Genomic DNA, 24,604 nt, shown 5'->3' with positions numbered 1-24,604 from the left:
ACAGATGGTGAAAGGAGGCATCTCAGAAACACGGATCGAGAAGAGAATTGTCATCTCAGGAGATGCAGACATCGATCATGATGAGGTGAGCCTTTGATACGATTCATTCAGGGTCATTCTGTCAAACGCCACCTTTCTTGATTTTCTTCTTTTAAAAGAAACACATGTTAAGAGATGCAATTATTCCTTTAGAAATGATGGTTTCACAGTTTAATGTGATATTACATGCCTTGTGCTCAAGGGTGTATCATTAGGAAGAAAATTTAATGCAGATATTTCTATAAAACATCTTTTAAAGATCATCCTCTAGTGACAAACTTTAAATTTAAGAGGGAAATTGGGTAACACTTTACAGTAAGGTCCCATCAGCTAACATTAGTTAATGCATTAACTGTCATCAGCTAACAATGAGCAATACAGTATATCTTTGTTAACATTAGTTATGTTGGCTTGGCTTGAATTAGCACATATTAGCACTGCCATGCTAGAAACATGCTAATTCAAGCTAGAAACATGCTAGTGCTGTGCTAAATCATGCTAGAAAAATGCTAACAACATGCTAAAACATGGTTGCAATGTGTTAATTTATGCTAGAAACAAGCTAACGATGTGCTAAATTATGTTAGAAACACGCTAACAACACGCTAAAACATGCAAGCAAAATGCTAGAAACATGTTAACAACAAGTTAAAACATGTTAGCAATGTGTTAAATCATGCTAGAAAAATGCTAACAACATGCTAAAACATGTTAGCAATGTGTTAAATCATGCTAGTGGCATGCTAAACCATGCTAGAAACATGTTAATTCAAGCTAGAAACATGCTAGTGGTGTGCTAAATCATGCTAGAAAAATGCTAACAACATGCTAAAACATGGTTGCAATGTGTTAATTCATGCTAGAAACAAGCTAGCGATGTGCTAAATTATGTTAGAAACACGCTAACAACACGCTAAAACATGCAAGCAAAATGCTAGAAACATGTTAACAACAAGTTAAAACATGTTAGCAATGTGTTAAATCATGTTAGAAAAATGCTAACAACGTGCTAAAACATGTTAGCAATGTGTTAAATCATGCTAGAAAAATGCTAACAACATGCTAAAACATGTTAGCAATGTGTTAAATCATGCTAGTGGCATGCTAAACCATGCTAGAAACATGTTAATTCAAGCTAGAAACATGCTAGTGGTGTGCTAAATCATGCTAGAAAAATGCTAACAACATGCTAAAACATGGTTGCAATGTGTTAATTCATGCTAGAAACAAGCTAGCGATGTGCTACATTATGTTAGAAACAAGCTAACAACATGCTAAAACATGCAAGCAAAATGTTAGAAACATGTTAACAACAAGTTAAAATATGTTAGCAATGTGTTAAATCATGCTAGAAAAATGCTAACAACATGCTAAAACATGTTAGCAATGTGTTAAATCATGCTAGAAACAAGCTAGTGATGTGCCAAATTATGTTAGAAACACGTTAACACGTTGAAATATGCTAGCAAAATGCTAACAACATGTTAAAACATGTTAGCAATGTGTTAAATCATGTTAGCAACATGTTAAATCATGTTAGAAAAATGCTAACAACATGCTAAAACATGTTAGCAATGTGTTAAATCATGCTAGAAAAATGCTAACAACATGCTAAAACATGTTAGCAATGTGTTAAATCATGCTAGTGGCATGCTAAATCATGCAAGAAACATGCTAAAAACATGTTAAAACATGCTAGCAATGTGTTAATTCATGCTAGAAACAAGCTAGCAATGTGATAAATTATGTTAGAAACATGTTAACAACACGCTGAAATATGCTAGCAAAATGCTAACAACATGTTAAAACATGTTAGCAATGTGTTAATTCATGTTAGCAACATGTTAAATCATGTTAGAAAAATGCCAACATGCAAAAACATGTTAGCAATGTGTTAAATCATGCTAGAAAAATGCTAACAACATGCTAAAACATGTTAGCAATGTGTTAAATCATGCTAGTGGCATGCTAAATCATGCTAGAAATAGGCTAAAAACATGTTAAAACGTTAGCAATGTGCTAAATCATGTTAGAAAAATGCTAACAACATGTTACGATAATATCAAACATGTTAGCGATAATAACAAACATGTTAGTAAAATGCTAAATCATGTAAAAATATGATTATTAAGTCATGTTATTAAGTCATGCTAGCAACATGCTAAAACATGTTAGCAATGTGTTAAATCATGTTAGAAACAAGCAAGCAATGTTTTAATTCATGTTAGAAACATTTTAGAAACATGTTACCAACATGCTAAAACATGTTAGCAATGCGCTAATTCACGTTAGAAACAAGCTAGCAATGTGTTAAATCGTGCTAGGAGCATGTTAGCAACATGCTAAAACATGCTAGTAATGTACTAATTCATAGTTGAAACATGTTAGCAATGTGTTAAATTATGCTAGAAACATGTTAGCAATGTGTTAAAACATGCCAGCTACCTGGCAAAACGTTAAAATGTGCTATAAACATGCTAAAACATGCTAGAAATGTGTTAAAACGTGATAGCAAAGTGTTAAGGAAACATTTAACAACACGTTAAAACGTCCTATCAACATGCTAGTGCATCTATCGATCTATCTTTTAAAACTACTAAACTAAAACTTAAAACTATTTCAAACTTAAAGCCTTCAAACGTAAAGCTGTTAAAATGTCTTCAAACATTCTGATCAGGCTTTCTGAAGCCAACATCAAAGTTTGTTTACATCTAGTTAAAAATACAACTGTTCATTGTTAGTTCATGTTATCTCAGGTCCAGTAAACGTTTACATTAATAAATGCTTGAGTATTTTTCTGATGTAGTTACCCATGTTAACAGACGGAACCTGTGAAGTGTTACTGAATATGGTAATATAAGCGTTTTCCTTCTTTAAAAAAAAGAAAAAGAAAGTTGCTTGATTTTAGTTCATTATCAGAATACAGCACAAGTTTATCAGCTCATCATTCATTTACTTCATTTCTAGTAGAATGATCCTTTATGAATTGTAATGATCCAGTAGTTAAGCCTAGTTAGCAGTAGTTGTGTGGCCGGCTGGTTCTGATGTGGGTGTCACTGTGGGTCAGGCTCTGGCTCAGGCTATTAAAGAGGCTAAAGAACAACATCCCGACATGTCAGTGACCAAAGTCGTGGTCCATAAAGAGACGGAGATCACGCCGGAGGAGGGCGAGGAGTGACGCAGGTAAGACCAGAGCCAATCAGAGCTTGATTTGGCTTGGCTGACTACGAGCTGATTGGCTGCTGCGGTTTGGAGCGCTGCTATTGGCTGCTGTACTAACACTGGTGGCGCTTTGGCTGTTTACTTTCCTCATCATTCATCTGCGGAACTCAGAGGACTTTGGCTGATTGTTTCTGCCTGTTTGACTGGTGCTTTTAGAATGTGTACTAATTATTAGGGGTTCAAGTAATTGTTAAAATTTCCAAGGATCAGCATTCTCCCCTGAAAGTGATCGGGCAGAGCAAACCGTAAGTCGTAGAGACTTGAAACTTTGAGGGCTGGTAGTACTCACACCGTCTACAGTGTCACCAAGGCTCGCCCCGATCAGCCTGACGGGGGCGCTACAGCGGTCAAAAGTACGAAATGGCTCATAACTCCTAGGATACCTACTAGGATTCTCTCGTCGTTCGAAATTTGTGGGTATTTCGGATTTTTTGAAAAAAATTGGCCTGATCAGAGCCAAACTAGTGCAGCAAGATTCCCTGGAATCTCATTATCAATAATTATCAAAAAAAAAAAGTTGAAATTTCGATTCACGGTCACTAAGGGCCGCCAAAACGTTTGAAGTGGGTGGAGCCACTTTTACGAAAATGGCTGTAACTCGTGAAGGGAATGAGATATTTTCACCAAATTTGGCACAACTATGTAAGAGCTCATTCTGTGGTCGCGTGAAAAAGGACGCGGCGACTGGCCACTTGGTGGCACTATAACAGATAAAAAACATGAAAATGGCTATAACTACTTCACCGTTAGTCCGATTTACTTGAAAATTGGCATGCAGTGTCTTCGTCCGAGGTCCGATAATTGTCTATGAGGACACTGACGCATCTGCCATTGGCCAATGAAGTTTGAGCAGCTATCAGACAAGGTTTATGGAGGCCGATCGGAACGAAACTCGCTGGGCCTGTGAGAAACTCGAAAGCAATCGGCCACCTGGGGGCGCCTTTGCGTTTTTCACGTTCGTAAAGGATCGTGTATCGCGCGATTTTTTCATGCACGCCCACGACATTCATACCACACATACCGCAACTTTGCCTCTAGGACCGCCGCTGTCCATCGAATCGTTCGTTAAATATTGGAGATTATTTCAAAAACCAACTTTGGCGAACTAGTCCTCGGGTTTTTGGCTCAACCTCGAAAATCATCTATGATCGAGATGGTTACAGGCTTGCTAATTAAAACATACCTTTTTACGCATGTACTTAAAGGCCTTAAAACGCTTGAACCCCGATAATTGCCACTCTCAGCTATATTTCACATCTGTAGCTGCTCTGACTATATTTCAGTTTTGATTGAACACACTGCTTTCTGCTGGTAGAACACGGTACTGCATTGTGATGGAATCCATGAGATTATTAGTAAAGCTGAGTGTGTGTTTGTGCTCCAGACATGAATCCTCAAATCATGTGTGTCGTTGAGGAGAATGTGTTGTTATGTTACTAAGTGGCCGGCAGACGCACCATTTTCACCTGCTGGACCAGAAAACAGGTGAAAAAATCCCATGTTATTGAGGCCTGTATTATGTTTTAACATGATATTTAAATGCATGACGTGTTTGACATCATCACTTCAGATCGCTGTCAGGCACTAACAGACCCGCGTCACGCTTCGCTCCTCTGAAGGTCCTTTCTGCTCCTTCATTCCTGCTATTTACTGAATGTTTTGTTTTATATTTTCAGGATTAACATCATCTTCACGCTTTCTGGAAGAATCTAGTGTTCACGCTGTGGAGAATGAGGGACGCTTCAGAGAAATCAACATGAACTAATGAATCGCAGCAAACTTCATCTGAACACTTCTGGAGTAACACATACACACACACACACACACATACACACACACATACACACACACACACACACACATACACATACACACACACACACACACACACACACACACACACACACACACGCTCTGCCGCACTGGATCACTGTTACTGCATGACAAGGGAACAATTCTGCTTTTTTTGTGAGGAGACTAAAGTATATAGACATTTTAGGAAATACTATATGAGCGTTTAGTCAAACCACGGGACTGAAGAATATGTGAAATATAACAGATATCTACATTTATTTATTATACTGCTCTTTCACTTTAAAAAAGGACTTTGCACAATATTTAACCTTGCAGAGATGTGCCATCCACACGTGTCGCCCCTCTGATTTGCTCATGTTGAATGTGACACACAAATGACAATATGAGAATATGAATATGCCACACATTTTCTCATGTATCTTAGAGACGTGTTATGTTGTTTTACTTGAATTATACGCCTGTTTTTTTGTTTCTTCTTGAAAACTGTCACTTGTGAACGTTGAGTCTAGAGGAGCTAAACTGTTTGAGAGCTCGACTGGTACCCTGAAACATCAATCCCAGAGTTCTCCTTGCCACATCTGAGCCTTAAACTGTACAGAACTGAACCTTTAGACAAGCCCAAATGTGTGTTTATGTCCTTGATTCAGTGTCATGTGCAGCATCGCCGCCCTGCTGACTGTTTCCCACTCAAGCTCAAATAAAAGGTCAATTCCATTTCTGATAACTTTGCAGTTTCCATTCATCCCTTTGCTGTGAGACGTGAATGAGAATTTGCATTCATTAATATGGCATTTTCTATAATAAACAAACAAATATACATATATATTAGAGATGCACCGATACCGATAGCCGATTATTCAGAGTGATATCTGCCGATAACGATACCGATAGTTTAGGGGTTCTGCCTTTTATACCTTCTTTTAAATTAATGACAATTTCATTATAATTAATCATTATATTTTTTAATTATTATATTTTGAAACAAATGCAAATAAAAACTTTATTCTCTCCATTTTATCAACTTGTTTCAGAGTAACTGGTATCAATTTATAAACAAACACATTACTCAAATTAATATTAACACACATTAACTAAATTCTGAAGATTAAATTAATATTTTTTAACTTTCTGAATGTAATTAATTCATATAATTACTATTAATATTGAACATCAAACTGGTTTCTTAGCATTTTCTTTACACAAAACAAATTCAGTGCATTTTCCTGCCATCTTTTGATTGACAGGATATATTGGCCCTGACTATCGGCTGTTTTAAATAATCGGCCGATAACCGATAGTGTGAATTTTTGTTTTTATTGACCGATGCCGATTATTGGCCGATATATCGGTGAATCTCTAATATATAATTATATATATATATATATATATAATACTTGTGTTGTACACAAGCATCATTTAAACATTTGCACAGGATGGGATTTTCTCCAATAATTGAAGTTATTTTAAATTCATTCTCATTATGAATTAATTAACTCGTTTGGTGGTGGTCATCCGAAATTGGAATTCTTTTGGGGGAAACGGTATCATGGTAATATCATGTTTTTGGACATGGTAACATCATTAAAATATTTTTAGGAGTGCCATATACCATGATATGTGAACATGGCAATCATTTAGTACCAAAACATCATGGTATTTACTTAAGAGTAAATAATCACACAATTTCTTCTGTTTAATTTATTATCTTCAGTTCAGTAGGTCAATAGCTAACAGTTCTGAGCCTAACCAAATAACAAAAATACGTTCTAAGAACGTTTTGCTAATGTTCTCATTAAGCTATAAAATGTTCTCTGAACGTTCAAAACATCCAGTGTTTTACACGTTTTAAAAACATTCCATTTTATTCTTCAAACATTATGGGAACGTTACTTTTGAATGTTCTCTGAACGTTCTTAAACAAGTATTAACATTTAAAAAAACGTTAGACTATCGTCCAAATAAAATGTGTCAGGGGAAAAAAACGTTCCATAGACGATTTTTAAATGTTTTCTGCTAACATTATTAGATAACTTCGAATAATTGTTCTATTAATGTTACTGAAAGAACGTTTGTTCATAAATTTCACCGAACCTCAAAGATCCCCGATCGTGTAAGCGATTTAAACTAATTTCTCTTTCTGAGGTAAATGAATCTGAATGTGCACTCGCTCCTCCCGCGCGTCACAGTACGGTTCGCGCTCCAGAGATTTGCGCTGGGTCATTTGCGTAAGCGTGCCTGCGCATCCCTGTGTGAGAGAGAGCAGCCGCTGCGCTGTTTGCGTAGCTGTGCCCGTGTCTACGTACGAGCTTCGGTCACTCGCTCTCCGCAGTTCCGTGCTGGCGCAGCGCGTCCTTCCGCCTGTGCTCGTCCTCGGCCTCGCACACAACAACAAAGTATTAAATTCTGCACTGGCTTTCGTGACATTCAACACACACTTTCCCAGTGGATCAAAATAGCACAATAAAGGTAAGAAATAGATTTTTTGAGCGGATTGAAGCAGCTGCTGAATTATTGCATAATGTTTTGCGCGGGATGGCTGCGCGCGCCCGGCGCGGGAGTGTTCGTCATGGCCCGCGCAGCTCGCGCCACTAAATTCGCCTCAGCGCGCCTCGATCCACATCGAGCGCCCGTTTACCGAGCACATTCCGCTGCTCTCCGGTGCTGATCGGTACTCTCTGGTTCTCCGGGCTCTTTCAGTGGGAAAGACGGCGGATAGTTAGTCGTTTTTGTTCGATTAATGTCGGTCGACGATGATTTATGTGCTAATGCTAAGATTAGCTTCAAGAGAACCAAACCAGACTAGCGCAGAAATGGCAAAATATACCGATTAAACTTCAGTTTATCGACCGAACAAGATATTTAGAGAGTAAAAGACTCTTTTATAAGATAAAAACACATCTCGTATGTTTAAATGAAGTAGTTTTGTCGTTTGTGGCCCGTGTCCATTCAGAACAAACCACAAGCATCATGTGCCCATCAAGGTATCAATGATCTTTAACAAACCACGTGAAATGTGTTTAAAATGCCTGTGTTCTGTTTTCAAATGTGATGTTAGTGATTATTTATTAAAATAAGGCGTGACGCAAGTTAAATGCTCATAATCATTTTTCATATTGAATCTTCATTCAAATGCCTGATGTATATAATTATAAAAATAAATGTATAGCATAGCATGTATTGCTAATATATATTAGCAAAAACCATACATGATTTTGTGGACATTTTAGATCCTTGAAACTAAAGTAGTAGTTAACCAATCGATTACAAACAATGATTATTGTAACAATATCAAGACGCCTCCTTGGAATTACAAGGTTTTATCTGCATTTTGCTTTTTGTTTTCTAAAAAATAGTGCCAATATGTACACAACTTAAAAAAAAAAAAAAAAGTCACACAGTAAGAATATGTGAATAACTATATTTTGACAAAAATGACAAAGCTGACGAAATGTCAATTAGTTGGTCCGCCAGTATATATTAAACTATATAATTTTTTTTTTTTAAATGAAATATTGCAGTTTGTTATAAATGATTTATCTGTGTTCATTATTTTATTTAATTTGCCTCATAATCAAAATAACATGTTTACTGGCATGAGGGCGGGACAACCTGTCACTCACATGAGATCGACCAATAGCAAATCACAACCATCCAATCAGGTCCCGCCCTACATTTGTTCAGAAGTCGTTTCACTCTGATATACGCTACTTCCGTTTCATGCTGACTTTAATATAAAAAAAATGCTGGGTTAAAAACAACCCAGGTTGTTTTAACCCAGCAGTTGGGTTAAATGTTTGCCAACCTGCTGGATAGTTTTATTTAACTCAACTATTGTTTAAAAATGACTGTATTTCTTGCTTAAAATGAACCCAAAGCATGTTGGAAATGAACGTTTATTAATAAGTTTAATGAATAATAATTGAACAATAAACATTTATTAAATTGTTTATTAATAAATGTTTACCTTTTGATTGTTATTGTTGCCTCTAGTAATTGTGTGTCTGATTTTTAATTTCCAACCTATTTTAGGTTTATTTTAAGCCAGCCATATAGTAATTTTTAAACTATAGTTGAGTTGGGCGAAACATTTAACCCAACTGCTGGGTTTGTCCATTTTCAACCCAATTTGGGTTGTTTTTGACCCAGCATAATTTTTTAGAATGTACCATGTTATGTCCCAATGTTTTCATTTGATTTGTTTGTAAACTACTCAATCTCTGTTTCAATATTCAAGCTCATTTTTCACTCTCTCTCCGTAGGATCCCGCTCCAGTATGTCCGAAACTGTGAAGTATGTGGACGATGAGCACAAGACCATCTTTCTGAAGCTACTGAACGAGCAGCGACTAGAAGGCGAGCACTGCGACATCGCGGTGGTGGTGGAGGATGTGAAGTTCAGGGCGCATCGCTGTGTGTTGGCGGCGTGCAGCAACTACTTCAAAAAACTCTTTAAAAAGCACGAGGTGGACAGTTCGTCCGTCATCGAGATCGACTTCATCCGATCGGACATCTTCGAGGAGGTGCTCAATTACATGTACACCGCGAAGATCTCGGTGAAGAAGAAGGACGTGAATCTGATGATGTCCTCCGGGCAGATACTCGGCATACGCTTTTTGGACAAGCTCTGCTCGCAGAAACGCGACATGTCGCCCGACGAGAAAAGCAACGACCCCCGGAACACAAAGTTCCCGTATGATATGGTGAAAATGGGGCTTCCGACGGAAGATCCCCCGTTGAATCAAGACAGCGACGTGCAGGTGCTCGGCGACCAAGACGACGCGCCTTCGGACGACATCGTGGAGGAAGCGCAAGGCAATCACGACCTGGACAAGTCGCCGAACAATGCCCTGCGAGTGCAGGAGGCCATCTTGAAAGAGCTGGCGCAGGAGGAGGTACACAAAGTTAGCTGCTACGACCAAGAGGTGGAAGCAATAGACGCCGAACCCAAAGAATTGGCGAGCCACGCCCAGACGCTCTCGTTCGCCGACAGCATGGGCGACGTGAAGGACGAGCAGCCGCCGGGATGGACGACGGCCACCGCTGACATGAAGTTCGAGTATCTGCTCTACGGCCACCGAGATCAGTTAGCCTGCCAAGTGTGCGGCAAGACCTTCCTGGACGAGAATCGCCTGCGGAAGCACGAGAAGCTGCACTCGGCCGAGAGGCCGTTCGTTTGCGAGATCTGCACTAAAGCGTTCACCACACAGGCCCATTTAAAAGAGCACCTGAAGATCCACACGGGCTTCAAGCCTTACCGCTGCGACGCCTGCGGCAAGTCCTTCATCCGCGCGCCCGACCTGAAGAAACACGAGCGCGTGCACAGCAACGAGCGGCCGTTCGGCTGCCAGATGTGCGAAAAGGCCTTCAAGCACAAGTCGCACCTGAAGGACCACGAGCGACGCCACCGAGGAGAGAAGCCGTTCGTGTGCAACTCGTGCACCAAGGCCTTCGCCAAAGCGTCTGACCTGAAGAGACATGAGAACAACATGCACAGCGAACGCAAACAGCTGACCGGCGGCGGCCTGCAGAGCGAAACCGAACAGCTTCAGGCCGCGGCCATGGCCGCCGAGGCCGAGCAGCAGCTGGAGTCCATCGCGTGCTCGTAACACGCTCGAGTCTTACTACTGTTCACATCTGTTTTTTCTCTAATTTTAGAACATGATTTACACGATTGTTTCTTTTATATGTAAATGGTGCGAAACGTTTTCTCTTGTTGTACAGTTCATACCAAATGTATTTGAGTATTTATGGCAGCTGACGGACGATGAACTGTTCTGCCCTTTCGCCTGTTGCCGTTGTACAGCGAAAAACCGGACACTTTTGTGATGTTAATGAGATGGATGAACCTCACGGTCAATCATTCCATCCGTTCCTTGCGGCGATTTACACGTCGAGATATTTTTGCTGTAATAAAAGACTGGTGAATCATTCAACGCTTGTCATGTTATTTCCAGCAGATACTCATGTGTTGATCAGCGGCCGGTTGCACAATAACTCACATAAAATGTCTGAAAAACCTAAAAAAGTATGATGATTATGGTTAACTGACTAGTTCTTATGACGCAATCTTAAAATGGTGGATGTGTTTATGCAACTGGCCCCTGATGTTTGGAAAGATTTGATCTTATTTCTAGAACACAGGCTTGGGTTTATTGGTTCAAACTTCACTGGAGATCAATGGTTTCCTCTGATTTACTCTTCCAGTTGAGGGAATGTCAGGGAATTTTAAAATTGTGTTTTACGGGACTGGTAAAGTCATGCAACTTAAAGTGTTAGTTCACCCAAAAATGAAATTTCTGTCATTAATTGCTCACCCTCATGTCGTTCCACACCCATAAGACCTTAAATTAAGATATTTTTGATGAAATCCGAGAGGTTTATGACTCGTCCATAGACAGCAATATAATCAACACTTTCAAGGTCCAGAAAGGTACTAAAGACATCGTTAAAACAGTCATGTGACTGCAGTGGTTCAACCTTAATGTTATGAAGAGACGAGAATACTTTTTGTGTGCAAAAACAAAACAAAAATAACTACTTTATTCAACAATCTCTTCTGTCTCATTATCCTTATGCAGGTGACGCAGTAACACAGTAAAAGCTTCCGTGTTTACGTCCGAACTCCGGCTCAGTATTGGCCAAAGCTGATCATGTGATCAGCACGACGCATCACGCAGGAGCTGGCCAATAATGAGTCGGCGTTCTGGAAGCGCTGGACGTAAACAACGTATGAGAATGACACAGAAGAGAAGAGATTGTTGAATAAAGTGGTTATTTTAGTTTTTGCGCACAAAAAGTATTCTCGTCTCTTCATAACATTAAGGTTGAACCACTGCAGTCACATGACTGTTTTAACGATGTCTTTAGTACCTTTCTGGACCTTGAAAGTGTTGATTATATTGCTGTTTATGGACGAGTCATAAACCTCTCGGATTTCATCAAAAATATCTTAATTTGTGTTCTGAAGATGAAGTTGTGGAACGACATGAGGGTGAGTAATTAATGACAGAAATTTTTGGGTGAACTAACCCTTTAATAAAATCCTGAAATGAATGTAAAAGTTTCAAAAGAAATCACTATGTAAAGTTATTTTTCCTTCCAATAATCTCAAACAACTGCAAACGCCATTGAGATTCTTGTAAATGATGCTTGAGATCATGGAGGAAAAGGCTCGTCATGTGCAGGTGGGGTTTATTCCAGCAGGTGGCGCTGCGGCTGATTTTGCGCACTTGATTAGAAGAGGAACTTAAAAACTTTCAGGTGTGACAGGTGACATGCATTCTGATGCCGCTGTGAAGTCCTTTCAGGTACGAAGAGATTTATCAGATCACTGATATTCGCCTCTCGCAGAGTTCATGTAAATTCTTTTAACTCATAAATAATCAGGTGTATCTAAATGTGTTTAGACTGAACTTGTGTAACTGAATCCGATTTAAAACGGGTCGTTAGTGTTCGGCTTTCATTTGCAAGTTAGTTTGCTTTGCATTACTGATGCAAGCGGCTAATTAGACGCTAATTTGCTGTCTTTACAGTGTAGAAAATACTGGACGAACTTACAGGATGAAACTGGAAAAGGAAGGACATGAGAAGAGCAGTAAAAAACACGATAGAAGGTCAGAAAGTTTCATCCCATGTTCTAAGAATGTTATAAAAACGTTATTTTTGAAAGTTATCTGAACGTCCAGTTTTAAAAGAAATGTTTTAAAACGTTTTTTCTTGTACGCGATCGCGTTGAGAACATTGTATCATTTTGCAGACATTATGAGAACATTCATAAGTACACTCTAAAAGATGCTGGGTTAAAAACTACCCAAGTTGGGTTGAAAATGGACAAACCCAGCTGTTGGGTTAAATGTTTGACCAACGTGCTGGGTAGCTTTATTTAACTCAACTATTGTTTAAAAATGACTATATGTCTGGATTAAAATGAACCCAAAATATGTTGGAAATTAAAAATCAGTCACAATTACTAGAGGCAACAATAATAATAAAAAGGTGAACATTTATTAATAAGCAATTTAATACATGTTTATTTTTCATTAAACTTATTAATAAATGTTCATTTCCAACATATTTTGGGTTCATTTTAAGCAAGAAATACAGTAATTTTTATACAATAGTTGAGTTAAATAAAACTACCCAGCAGGTTGGGTCAAACATTTAACTCAGTCGCTGGGTTTGTCCATTTTCAACCCAACTTGGGTAGTTTTTAACCCAGCATTTTTTACAGTATAACAATTATCACATTTAAATAAAATTAGATGAACGTCCAACTAAAACAATGTATAAATAATGTTTTTAAGAACATTTGATAACTTTAAGCAAACGTTCTATTAACGTTCCAGCATCCAGCATCATATGAGATAAACAGAGATATTTCAGGTTTATTTAACTAAAATCTCTTGCGTGTGTCAGAGAGAAGAAGTCCAAGCATTCCTCTAAAGACAGAGGAAAGGACTCGGAGTTGAACGGCAAACACAAACCCTCCTCGAAGGTAAAAGCATCATGATAGAAGGTCATAAAGAAGTATGAATGTGTGTCTGAAACATAAATGATTGTGAATCATTACTAGAAGAAACAGTCCGACTCTGGAGAATGTCAGCAGGAGTCTGGAGTCACCAGGTGCGTCTTCAGCTCGAATAATAATAATGCATGAAGTTCTGTGTCACTCATATATTCATCTGTTTTAGAAGCGAGGTGAAATGTGAAGCAGGAGATGCTGACATGGATGTGGTGAGCATCATTTAATGACATGAAAAATAAAGGTTCTTTATATGCACTGAATGTTCCATGAAGAACCTTTAAAGGATTAGTTCACTCCAGAATTAAAATGTCTTGATAATTTACTCACCCCCATGTAATCTAAGATGTTCATCTCTTTCTTTCTTGAGTCAAAAAGAAATGAAGGAAAACATTCCAGGATTTTTCTCCATATAGTGGACTTCACTGGGGTTCAACGGGTTGAAGGTCCAAATGTCAGTTTCAGTGCAGCTTCAAAGAGCTCTACATGATCCCAGACGAGGAATAAGAGTCTTATCTAGAGAAACCATCGGACATTTACTAAAAAAAATAAAAAATTATATACTTTTTAACCACAAATGCTCGTCTTGCACTGCTCTGTGATGCTCCACGCATTACGTAATCATGTTGGAAAGGTCACGCGTGACGTAGGTGGAAGTACCGATCCAGTGTTTACAAAGCGAACGTCAAAGACTAAGTCAAACGACCTTTACATAAAAAGGTAAAATAACGATGTCGGACGATTTTGAAGTTGGAGGAGAAAATGAGATGGAGTTTTTCGCTCTACCGCAGTACTTCCACCTACGTCACGCGTGACCTTTCCAACATGATTACGTAATGCGTGGAGCATCACAGAGCAGTGCAAGACGAGCATTTGTGGTTAAAAAGTATATAAATGTTTATTTTTTTTAGAAAATGTCCGATGGTTTCTCTAGATAAGACTCTTATTCCTCGTCTGGGATCGTGTAGAGCTCTTTGAAGCTGCACTGAAACTGACATTTGGACCTTCAACCTGTTGAACCCCAGTGAAGTCCACTATATGGAGAAAAATCCTGGAATGTTTTCCTTAATTTCTTTTCCACTGAAGAAAGAAAGACATGAACATCTTGGATGACATGGGGTGAGTAAATTATCAGGACATTAATCCTTTAACATCCATTGCATAAAAGTAAAAAAATAGCAGAACTGTTCACTCAGAGGTTCTTTAGGGAACTAGAAAATGGCTCTTCTATTTCATTGCTGTGAATTGTTTATGAGAATGTTTTATTTTGCAGGATGCCACAGCAGATCCTGATGAAAGGCAAGAGATCTCTCAGTTTCACTTTATATGATTGAGTAATGCACAGTCAAAACAATGAGTTTAACTGTCTGAAGTGAGTGAGTTTTGTTTATATGATTCATCAGAACTCAACATGATGATGGACAGGAGAAATCAAGCCCACCAGAAAACAACAACAACAAACAGAAGGTATTTTGATTGACGGTGTTTCAGGGAATGTTGTGCAGGTTTATTTAATTGCTTCCGATTGATTCTCAGACTCGATCAAAGAGCAGCAAGGAGCGTCTCAATCATGCAGAGAAGAAAGAGCAGACTGCAGATCTGAACCTCTGTAATGTGGACGAAAACCTCAAAAACGAGAGCAATAAAGACTCAAATCAGGTGTGTCGTATCAGAGCGCAGGCGTCATGTTCTTCATCATCACGGTTAATTACATGTGACTTGTTTCAGACGGATGAAAGGCACGTGTTCATCTTTTGTGTTCGTAAAGCAGGAGACGGACGTGAAGCAGGAGACGGACGGCCCGCCGGTCACTTCACCTGCCAAGATAAAGAAGAAGAGAGTCAAAGATGAAAAGAGTGACGCGCAAGATAAAAATCAACAGTCTGGGAAGAAAAGAAAAAAGCAAAGTTCTGAACATGACAAACCAGAGAAGAATAAAAAGATCAAGAAGGACGGGGATGACGAAGGCGAAGAGGAGCAGAAGAAAAAAGAAAAGGTGAAGAAAGAGGACAAGAAAGATGAGTCTGATAAGTGGAAGTGGTACGTGCTCACACTGCTTTCCTTCAGGTAGTCTTTAAGGATTCATTTGAGCAGATCAGTTTCTAAAATTGAAGTATGTACTTCAATGAACTTAATTTTGAATATCAGGAAATAAATTAGTCAGAATTAATTATGTCACGAAATACGTCATTTTAAATAGGCTTAATACATGTTACTTTTATTTAACATCTTATTTTAATGAATAAAGCCCGTTTGAAACGCAATAAATTGACGTGTGGAACTGTTATCGCTCCGATGCCGCCGGTCGGACACACATACATGTGACACACAGACGCGAGTCGCGGCCCGCGGTGTTGTCGTAAGTGCGCATGTGCAAATGAGCACATGTCTGCTGTGCGCTGCTTCTGCGGGGAATGAAAAGATGTTTGTTCGTTATTTCACGAGTCGTTTATATTTCAGCGGAACGTAATAAAGTCGCTTCGCTCGTTTCTTCTGTCAGACATTATGCTCGAGCCGCGAGAACACTGTCGGGCTCCAGGTCAGTGAGATCACATCTGCACATGCGCGTTTGTGACACAAACTATAACGAGATTGAAGGTTGTTGACATGCTAAACTTTAAATAGAAAATTATGTAGAATGGTGCTTTAGATATTAACTTAAAATATTAAAGTTTTGTATTATATTAATAATATAATAGTTAATAATATTTATTATATTTTTAAATAATTTAAAATTCAATTCATTTAAAAAAAATTGTCATTAATGTATTTTAATCAATAATTTAAACATGATTATGTAGAATTCTGTATTGTTTTGCTTTATGAGCTCATATTAATCTGTGCAAAACTGTATTAAATATTAAAATATTATTTTTAGATTATTTTAATTTAATATAATAATATTAAATAATATAATATTAATATTATTTCATATATATATTTTAAAACATTGTGGACATCAGTCACACATACATTTTCCCATAATTATTAAATTAAAATTAATAAATTCTTAATCTTAAAATCTTAATTATTTGTTCACTTTAAACATGATTATGTAGAATAATGTATTGCATTGCTTTATGAGCTCATATTAATCGACTGTTATTATTATTATTAGACTGTTTATTAAATATTAATTTAAAATATAATATAGTATTTTAATAATGTAATATTTAATTTTATATTTTTAAATATCTTAAAATAAATTCAGAATTCATTTGAATAAATTATCAATCTTATTTAATCAATCAAAAGCATGATTATGTATAATTGTGTATTTCATTGCTTTGAGCTCAAATCGGTGTGAGACTATTAACTTAATTTTATTTTTATATTTTAAAATTCTATTTAATATTTTTATTTTATTTAAATATAATTAATGTTAATTTTTATATTTTAATATTAAAATTCATTTTAAAAACCACACAAATCCGTTTTCCCATAATTAATGTATCAATAAATAATCATTATTAAATTTATCATAATAAATTACATTTTTACACATTTATTAAACTTGCATAAAATTTATTCTTAATGTTTGAGGTTGAATTTGCAGACTGTATAATTGTTACTCACTATAATAATGTTTCATATTTTTCTCTCTAGTGTTTTCTCTCATGTTTCTGCTCATTATTGTCACGTGATTCCTCATGTGTGCTTCACTGCCTCTGTGTTCTTGTGCGTTTGATGAATAACCTGAGATTGAATGTTCAGGTGGGAAGAAGGCAAATCCTCGGACAGTCAGAAATGGAGCCATCTCGAGCACAAAGGACCGTATTTCCCTCCGGAATATGAGCCGCTGCCTGATAACGTGCCCTTTTATTACGATGGTAAACACGTCATGTGATCTGATGTCCTAACAGCACATCAGTCAAGTCACATTTATATCAGCTTCACAGTAATGAACAGGAAAATAACAGTGTTAATCAATTATGAATCGACTTCATAAACTGTTTTCAGGTCAGCCGGTGAAATTGAGTCCAGCGACGGAAGAAATCGCCACTTTCTACGCCAAGATGCTGGACCACGAATACACCAGTAAAGAGGTGTTTCAGAACAACTTCTTCAGTGACTGGAGGGAGGTCAGGACCCGCATGTGTCCAGGAACACTTAAAGTGCCCCAATTATGCTGTTTTAAAGATTTCTAATGTTGTTTCTCGTCTCCTACAACAGGTTCACATTCATCAAAGGTCAAAAACACTTTAATTTTCTCATAATATCCACTGCAGCATCAGCTCTTTTCTCTCAGTGTCTGAAATGCTTCGTTCAAAGATTCGGTCTCTCTAAACCCCGCCTCTATGAGAGCTGCTCTGCTCTGATTGGTCAGATGGCCCAGTCTGTTGTGATTGGTCAGAAACCAAATGCTCATTATCATATCTGAATCTCAGCGCTTGATTCACACGTAATAAGGGCACTTTAAGAACTAATCTAACAAACTAGAATCTCCTTTCATTTTTATTTTTGCTAAGTTCTACTTCTAAAGTACAATTTAAAGTTGTTTGTTTTTTACTTTAACTCAAGTGTGTTTTTGGCTACACATTTAGACTTTGAGTATCCATAGTTTTCAGTAGAATTTGAGTACTTTTTACACCTCTGGTAAACTCCGATGGCGTTCTTGAATTGAATTGTCTTCAGGAAATGACTGAAGAAGAGAAGGAGCTGATAGAGACGCTCTCCAAGTGTGACTTCAGCCATATGCAGAAGTATTTCCTGGAGAAGACGGAGGAGCGTAAGAACATGACGAAAGAGGAGAAGCAGGTGCGTGACGCGTCCGATTTCTCTCCGTTTACTCCCAATAATCCCAAATGCATTTAGTAAATAACATTTAGAAAGTGTATTTGAAACTAATAAGCATCAATAAATAAATGCTGATACATAAAAACATTCATTTATTATAATTGTCTTTATTTGACAATTTATTTGCATAATGTTCTCGCTCTTAAAATGTAAGCATGTGTAAATGTCAACATCCTGATCAGAGGCTTCTGTAAATGTTTCGTGTTTCAATCAGGTCCTGAAAGAGGAAGCCAACCGGCTGATTGAGGAGTACGGCTACTGTCTGCTGGACGGACACCGTGAGAAAATCGGGAACTTCAAGCTGGAGCCGCCGGGTCTGTTCCGCGGGCGAGGAGAACATCCGAAGATGGGCAAACTGAAGAAGCGCATCCAGCCGGAGGACGTCACCATCAACTGCAGCCAGTGAGAGAACACCGTTATTATAACAATATCATTTATTAAACAAGAACTGTGTGTGATGTATTATAAATTCTTTTATTTTGATGATAAATTTGATCATAAAGCACAGAAAACTTCAAACAGACACAGAGAAACACTGAGTTTAACTGTCTGAAGTCTGAGTTATGTTTGTATGATTCATCAGAACTCAACATGATGATGGACAGAGCGTGCGTGAGTATCGTATCATTTTCTCTCCACAGAGACTCTAGGATCCCAGAAGCCCCTGCAGGCCACAAGTGGAAGCGCGTCCAGCACGATAACACGGTCACATGGCTGGCGTCGTGGCTGGAGAACATTCATGGACGACCCAAATACATCATGCTGAACCCCAGCTCCAAACTCAAGGTGCGTCTGAGCTCACGCTCACATCAGAGATGATGATGATGATGATGATGATGATGATGACGACGGTCTGTGTTCAGGGCGAGAAGGACTGGCAGAAGTACGAGACGGCGCGTCAGCTGAAGGTGTGTGTGGACGCCATCAGGAAGCAGTACAGACGCGACTGGACGTCCAGAGAGATGAAGAGCAGACAGAGAGGAGTTGCCATCTACTTCATTGATAAGGTGGGCGGAGCAAGACATAATGGGTGGAGCTTAAAGGCCCAGCCACACCCTAACTTTACCTAAACCTGAACAGGTTAAGCTCCACCCATTAGGTGGATTTAAAGTCAGCATGAAAGAAAAATTTTATTAGCTTTAATAGACATTCTGTTCATAGATGATCACAGCTGATAAACTCATGAGGCCAGTGATTGTGTGTATTCATATGTTGATATATATTAATTTGTGTGTGTGTGTGTGTGTGTGTGTGTGTGTGCAGCTGGCCCTGCGAGCGGGGAATGAGAAGGACGACGAGTCTGCGGATACGGTGGGCTGCTGTTCTCTGCGTGTGGAGCACATCACGCTTCACCGGCGTCTGGACGGACTGGAGTACGTGGTGGAGTTTGACTTCCTGGGAAAAGACTCCATCCGCTACTACAACAAAGTGCCGGTGGAGAAACAGGTCACTGCAAACGCTGATGGACCTCTGTTATATCACACATGCTCTCTGCCGCTCTTTAACCCTCGGGTGCTCTTCAGTCACTTCAGACAGAAACATTTTACATTTTGATTATATGTTGTATTTTGAGGGAATTTTGTGGTGCAAAGTAATATTTATGCAATAATTATGATCCATTTGTTTCCACATTTTTTACAATGCAATTCATGTTTTTTTTTTTTTTTTTTTTTTTTTTAAATTAACCCTTTCATTGTCTACAATTTTTACAATTATTTAATGAAAGTAACGAATAGGAAATACTACAATCTACAAATCAGCCATGATGCAGACAAAAGCACACAGCAACGAAGGGGTTAATTAAAAAATGATAATTAAATTTTTTTTTTTTTTTTTTTTTTTTTTTTAATATTTCAAAAATGACCACCATAGAAATTAATGGGACATTTAAAAAAAAAAAATAATAATAATTTTTTTGAGGGTACACTCTGCAAATCAGCCATGATGCAGAAAAAAAAACACACAGCAATGAAGGGGTTAATTAAATAATAATAATTAAATGTAAAATTACAACATTTCAAAAAGGACCACCATAGAAATGAATGGGAAATTTTAAAAAATACACAATTTTTGGGGGGTACAATCTACAAATCTGCCATGATGCAGAAAAAGCGTGCACCAATGAAGGGGTTAATTGAAAAATAATTAAATAAATTCAAAAAAATTCAAAAATGACTGCCATAGTAATGGGAAATTTTTAAAAATACAGTTTTTGGGAGGTATGGTGCAGAAAAAAAGCAAACCAATTAAGGGGTTAATTGAAATGTATTTAAAAAGGATAAAGTTTTATGGATTAATTATATTATAAAAATAATTGAAACAAATAAATCATAATTATTGCATAAATATTACTTGGTTCCATAAAATCTCTCAAAATATTAAATAAATAATAGTATTGAATAAAAAATATATTATATTGATTCTACTGGGAAAAGAACGTTAGATTAGAGGTGTTCCTCCACTTTTGACCCCTAAATGACGAGCACCAGAGGGTTAATGAACTTCTGTCTAGTGCTGAGTCTCGTTAACTCTCTCATGATGATATTGAGATATGATTGTAGCAGCTCTATTTATTTGTGTTTGTCCTGATTTTATTCTGATCTCACAGGTTTTCAAGAGCCTGAAGCTGTTCATAAAGCACAAGGATCCAGAAGATGATTTATTTGACCGAATTACAGTAAGTGTGTTTGTAGGAGGAGCTGCTTATTTTAGTGTCGTTGAAATACTGTTACTAATATTTTGAATCAGATTAAGTGAAAATTAGAAAGTTGAAATAAACCTTAAATTAATTAATTTCAAGTAAAAATGTTTTTTTTTTTAATGGTTTTTGTTAACTATAATATCCCTGACTATCAAGTCATGTGATGTTTACTACTGCATCATGTGATAATCACGTTACCAGCACTAAATCATCACTAGTATCCCAGCAGTCAGTGCTGGTGAGTTTATAACATGTGATATGTTATAAAACATGAAACAAATACACAATCATAATACTACAAATCAGCCATGATGCAGAAAAAAAGCTCACAGCAATGAAGGGGTTAATTGAAAAATAATTAAATATAAAATTACAAAATTGCAAAAATGATGCCATAGAAATTAATAGGAATTTTTTAAAAAATACATAATTATTTGAGGGTATACTCTACAAATCAGCCATGATGCAGAAAAAAATCACACAGCAATGAAGGGGTTAATTGAAAAATAATAATTAAACATAAAATGACAACATTTCAAAAATGACCACCATAGAAATGAAAGGGAAATTTAAAAAATAACAATTTTGGGGGCTACAAATCAGCCATGATGCAGAAAAAAGCACAGCAATGAAGGGGTTAATTAAAAAATAATTTAGAAAGAAATTACATTTCAAAAATGACCGCCATAGAAATTCATAAGAAATTTAAAAAAAGAAAAATACATATTTTTTGGGGGGTACACTCTACAAATCAGCCATGATGCAGGAAAAAAAGCACAGCAATGAAGGGGTTAATTTAAAAAATAATAATTTAAAAATAAATTACAGCATTTCTAATTTTGTTCTGTTGTTTTCAGACGATCAACCTCAACAAAACCCTGACCGAGTCCATGCCTGGACTGACGGCCAAAGTGTTTCGAACCTTCAACGCCTCGACCACACTGCAGGATCAGCTCAATAAACTGACCACAGGTCAGTCCAGACTGTCACTAAACACTAAGAATCATTTACATCTTTTACAATCACACAGCATTACAGAGTCATAATGAGAGAATTCATGTTCATCCTGCTGCTGGTCTTTCAGATGACATGACGGTGGAGGAGAAGATCCTGTCGTATAACCGAGCGAACAGAGCTGTGGCGATCCTCTGTAACCACCAGAGGGCAGCACCCAAAACCTTTGAGAAATCAATGCAGCTGCTGCAGGAGAAGGTGCTGTAATCCACATCAGATCTGAATAATCACTGCAGTGTCAGTGTTTCTGAACTCCTGAAACGCCTCCATCTTGAGTCACAATATTCCTCATTTAAATAATTAATATGCAGAATAAAAGGGCGGGGCCTGGTTGAGTTAGTTAGTAGTGTGTTGAAACTGGCGGTTATGGTAAGGGGCGGGACATTTCCCAAACACCAATCAGAGCACATTGTGCTTTTCAGAAGGAGGGGCTTCATAGAGACAGGAACTAAACAGAGCGTTACTGACAGACTGGGAAGAGAGGAGCTGAACAATGGAGAATATGAGGAAAATAATCAACATTCAATCTAGTAGAGCACAAAAACAACGGCCTCTTTCACACTGAACTGAATCTAATTCTCGAAGAGTGTGTCGTGGTGTTTAAAGCTTCGACACATCAGTCATTGTGAATCGCTCTCGCCGGCAGCGCCGTGTGACTTTGAGGGTCAGACGTTATTGGATTCCAGGTGGGTTTGTAACTGCAGGGAAGTGAAATGGTTTTAGTCAGCCGTTCAGCGCTGAGGTCAAGGTCAGGATTGGAGCTTTAAAGGACGAGGCCGTCAGAAGTAATCACACACACGATGTAAAGCGCAGAGCGATCGTCCGGTCATTTAGAGCGTTCGACCTCAGCAGAGACTCGAGCGATGAAAGCAGCGTCAGCATACGGCGCCTCGCTGAACACTTAATGCACTTCTAGAGGAGTAAACACACTCGTGTGGTCAGCGTTTGCTCGCGTCGGTCAGAGGTCACGCTCACATTCGCTTCTGCTTGTTGTTGCAGATCCAAAAGAAAAAGGAACAAATTGAAGACGCCAAAAAAGAGCTGAAAGAAGCGAAGAAAGCACATAAAGACGATGCGTCTGACAAATCCAAGAAGTAAGAAGTCTTTTTAAATCAGCGGGACTCAAGGTCAGTGGAGTTAATCGTGTGCCAGCAGCAGCGTTTGGGCTGTGAAAGCATGAAATATTGAGACGGATCAACAGCCAAAAGAGACACACACACACACACAAACAAACAAACGCGTTTGAAACGCTGAAATTATCTTCAGTCTGTTTGTGCTTGAAGACGTTTACATTAAATCATCTCTTCACTGTATTTTCCCTGTCGAAATTGTGTTGTTTAGAGGAGGAAAAAATCACATTTTATTGTTACATTCAGAAATAATGGTAAATAAAATGAAAATTTTAGTTCTCCTCACTTCACAGCAGGTTTATCAGGATTTAGAACAGGAATAATGATATCGACACAAACTCATCAAAAATATTAATAACTATAATCTCAGTGATGACCTCATCTGTGTGTGTGTGTGTGTGTGTGTGTGTGTAAGGCTGGTGGAGAAGAAGGAGAAGCTGGTCCAGAGACTGTGTGAACAGTTAAAGAAGCTGCAGCTGCAGGAAACGGATCGTGAGGAGAATAAGGTCATCGCTCTGGGCACGTCCAAACTCAACTACCTGGACCCGCGCATCACTGTGGCCTGGTGACGACCGAACACACACACACACACACACACACACACACACACACACACACACACACACACACACACACACACACACACACACACACACACACACACACACACACACACACGATTGATAGATTGAGTGGCTTGTATTGGATCAGGGTGACGCTCTAATCACATGATGTTGCTTTGGCAGGTGTAAGAAACACAACGTCCCCATTGAAAAGATCTACAACAAAACCCAGAGGGACAAATTCACCTGGGCCATTCACATGGCCGACGAGAACTTCCAGTTCTGAAGATCTCTCTGCTTTTTGTGTTCATGATTTTTGTATGATTATTTGTAGTGTTTTGTTTTGAATTTATCTGTTGTGTAATATAATAATGTCTCTAATAAAACATCAGGTACGATCACTTCACTCGTTTGTTCTTGTGTGTCGAAGGGATTTTGAGCGACAGCTGCCATCTATTTATTCTTATTCTTTGTTTTATTTTATTTCTTTTATTTGTATTTCTTTTTGTTATAGTTATTTATTAGTTTTTTCATCTATTGTATTTTATTTATTTTATTTATTTATATTTTTATCTATTTTATCATTTATTTACTTTTTATTTAGTACTTTATTTATGTATTTTATCTTATTTATTATCTATTACTTTTTTTTTTTTTAAATGTTTTTTCTGTTTTATAGTTATTTTATTTATTTTTTATGTATTAGTATTTTTGTTAGATTTTTTTATTTTATTTTATGTATTAAGTTGTATTGTTTTATTATAGTTATTTTATCTATTGTATATATTTTATTTTAATTTTGT

At 37.7% G+C, this 24,604-nt stretch overlaps 4 protein-coding genes across 14 annotated transcripts in view; 3 read left to right on the top strand and 1 right to left on the bottom strand.

The window, feature by feature from the left end:
* The window catches only part of epb41l3a (erythrocyte membrane protein band 4.1-like 3a), a 46,402-nt gene extending 40,602 nt beyond the window's left edge, over nucleotides 1–5,800 (top strand). For all 4 annotated transcript variants that reach the window (XM_051879199.1, XM_051879200.1, XM_051879198.1 and 1 more), the window contains 3 exons: nucleotides 5–85; nucleotides 3,107–3,222; nucleotides 4,938–5,800. In XM_051879199.1, the coding sequence (XP_051735159.1) occupies nucleotides 5–85; nucleotides 3,107–3,217 (192 nt within the window). In that variant the 3' untranslated portion in view covers nucleotides 3,218–3,222; nucleotides 4,938–5,800. The remainder of the gene's footprint in view (nucleotides 1–4; nucleotides 86–3,106; nucleotides 3,223–4,937) is intronic.
* Nucleotides 1–15,937, bottom strand: part of nfxl1 (nuclear transcription factor, X-box binding-like 1) — a 179,489-nt gene extending 163,552 nt beyond the window's left edge. Inside the window, exon 1 of the mRNA XM_051879216.1 lies at nucleotides 15,927–15,937. The gene's annotated coding sequence lies outside the window, so the exon portion shown is untranslated. The remainder of the gene's footprint in view (nucleotides 1–15,926) is intronic.
* On the top strand, nucleotides 7,337–11,008 carry zbtb14 (zinc finger and BTB domain containing 14). Of its 2 annotated transcripts, none has more exons than XM_051879262.1 (2): nucleotides 7,337–7,542; nucleotides 9,336–11,008. In XM_051879262.1, the coding sequence occupies exon 2, from the start codon at nucleotides 9,350–9,352 to the stop codon at nucleotides 10,679–10,681; it is 1,332 nt and encodes a 443-aa protein (XP_051735222.1). In that variant the 5' UTR covers nucleotides 7,337–7,542; nucleotides 9,336–9,349; the 3' UTR covers nucleotides 10,682–11,008. The 2 variants fall into 2 exon arrangements, with proteins under 2 accessions (XP_051735222.1, XP_051735221.1); XM_051879261.1 differs by lacking the exon at nucleotides 7,337–7,542 and adding an exon at nucleotides 7,619–8,057.
* On the top strand, nucleotides 12,263–24,202 carry top1mt (DNA topoisomerase I mitochondrial). Of its 7 annotated transcripts, XM_051879222.1 has the most exons (22): nucleotides 12,263–12,382; nucleotides 12,608–12,688; nucleotides 13,491–13,569; nucleotides 13,648–13,697; nucleotides 13,766–13,808; nucleotides 14,870–14,895; nucleotides 15,000–15,063; nucleotides 15,133–15,255; nucleotides 15,365–15,636; nucleotides 17,311–17,426; nucleotides 17,557–17,678; nucleotides 18,232–18,354; nucleotides 18,608–18,795; nucleotides 19,035–19,179; nucleotides 19,257–19,400; nucleotides 19,657–19,839; nucleotides 21,002–21,070; nucleotides 21,952–22,066; nucleotides 22,179–22,306; nucleotides 23,108–23,202; nucleotides 23,654–23,803; nucleotides 23,985–24,202. In XM_051879222.1, exons 2-22 carry the CDS (start codon nucleotides 12,636–12,638, stop codon nucleotides 24,085–24,087), a joined length of 2,391 nt encoding a protein of 796 aa, XP_051735182.1. In that variant the 5' UTR covers nucleotides 12,263–12,382; nucleotides 12,608–12,635; the 3' UTR covers nucleotides 24,088–24,202. The 7 variants fall into 7 exon arrangements, with proteins under 7 accessions (XP_051735182.1, XP_051735186.1, XP_051735187.1 ...); XM_051879226.1 differs by lacking the exon at nucleotides 12,263–12,382 and having other exon boundaries at nucleotides 12,419–12,688; nucleotides 17,557–17,642; XM_051879225.1 differs by lacking the exon at nucleotides 12,263–12,382 and having other exon boundaries at nucleotides 12,420–12,688; nucleotides 13,769–13,808.
* Nucleotides 24,203–24,604: the final 402 nt, after the last annotated feature.

This window comes from Ctenopharyngodon idella, chromosome 22 (genome assembly GCF_019924925.1).
Source record: "Ctenopharyngodon idella isolate HZGC_01 chromosome 22, HZGC01, whole genome shotgun sequence".
Taxonomy (NCBI): domain Eukaryota; kingdom Metazoa; phylum Chordata; class Actinopteri; order Cypriniformes; family Xenocyprididae; genus Ctenopharyngodon; species Ctenopharyngodon idella.
Note: the sequence above shows the minus strand (reverse complement) of the source record. Positions and strands in the feature narration are given on the sequence as shown.

What these genes read in the sequence shown, in the direction of transcription:
- zbtb14 (XM_051879262.1), top strand. Translation starts at nt 9,350, where the DNA reads ATGTCCGAAACTGTGAAGTATGTGGACGATGAGCACAAGACCATCTTT.
- top1mt (XM_051879222.1), top strand. Translation starts at nt 12,636, where the DNA reads ATGAAACTGGAAAAGGAAGGACATGAGAAGAGCAGTAAAAAACACGAT. An exon ending in CAGGAGTCTGGAGTCACCAG is followed by an intron (nt 13,698 to 13,765) that starts GTGCGTCTTCAG and finishes CATCTGTTTTAG; the next exon opens with AAGCGAGGTGAAATGTGAAG. An exon ending in TGCAGCTGCTGCAGGAGAAG is followed by an intron (nt 22,307 to 23,107) that starts GTGCTGTAATCC and finishes TTGTTGTTGCAG; the next exon opens with ATCCAAAAGAAAAAGGAACA.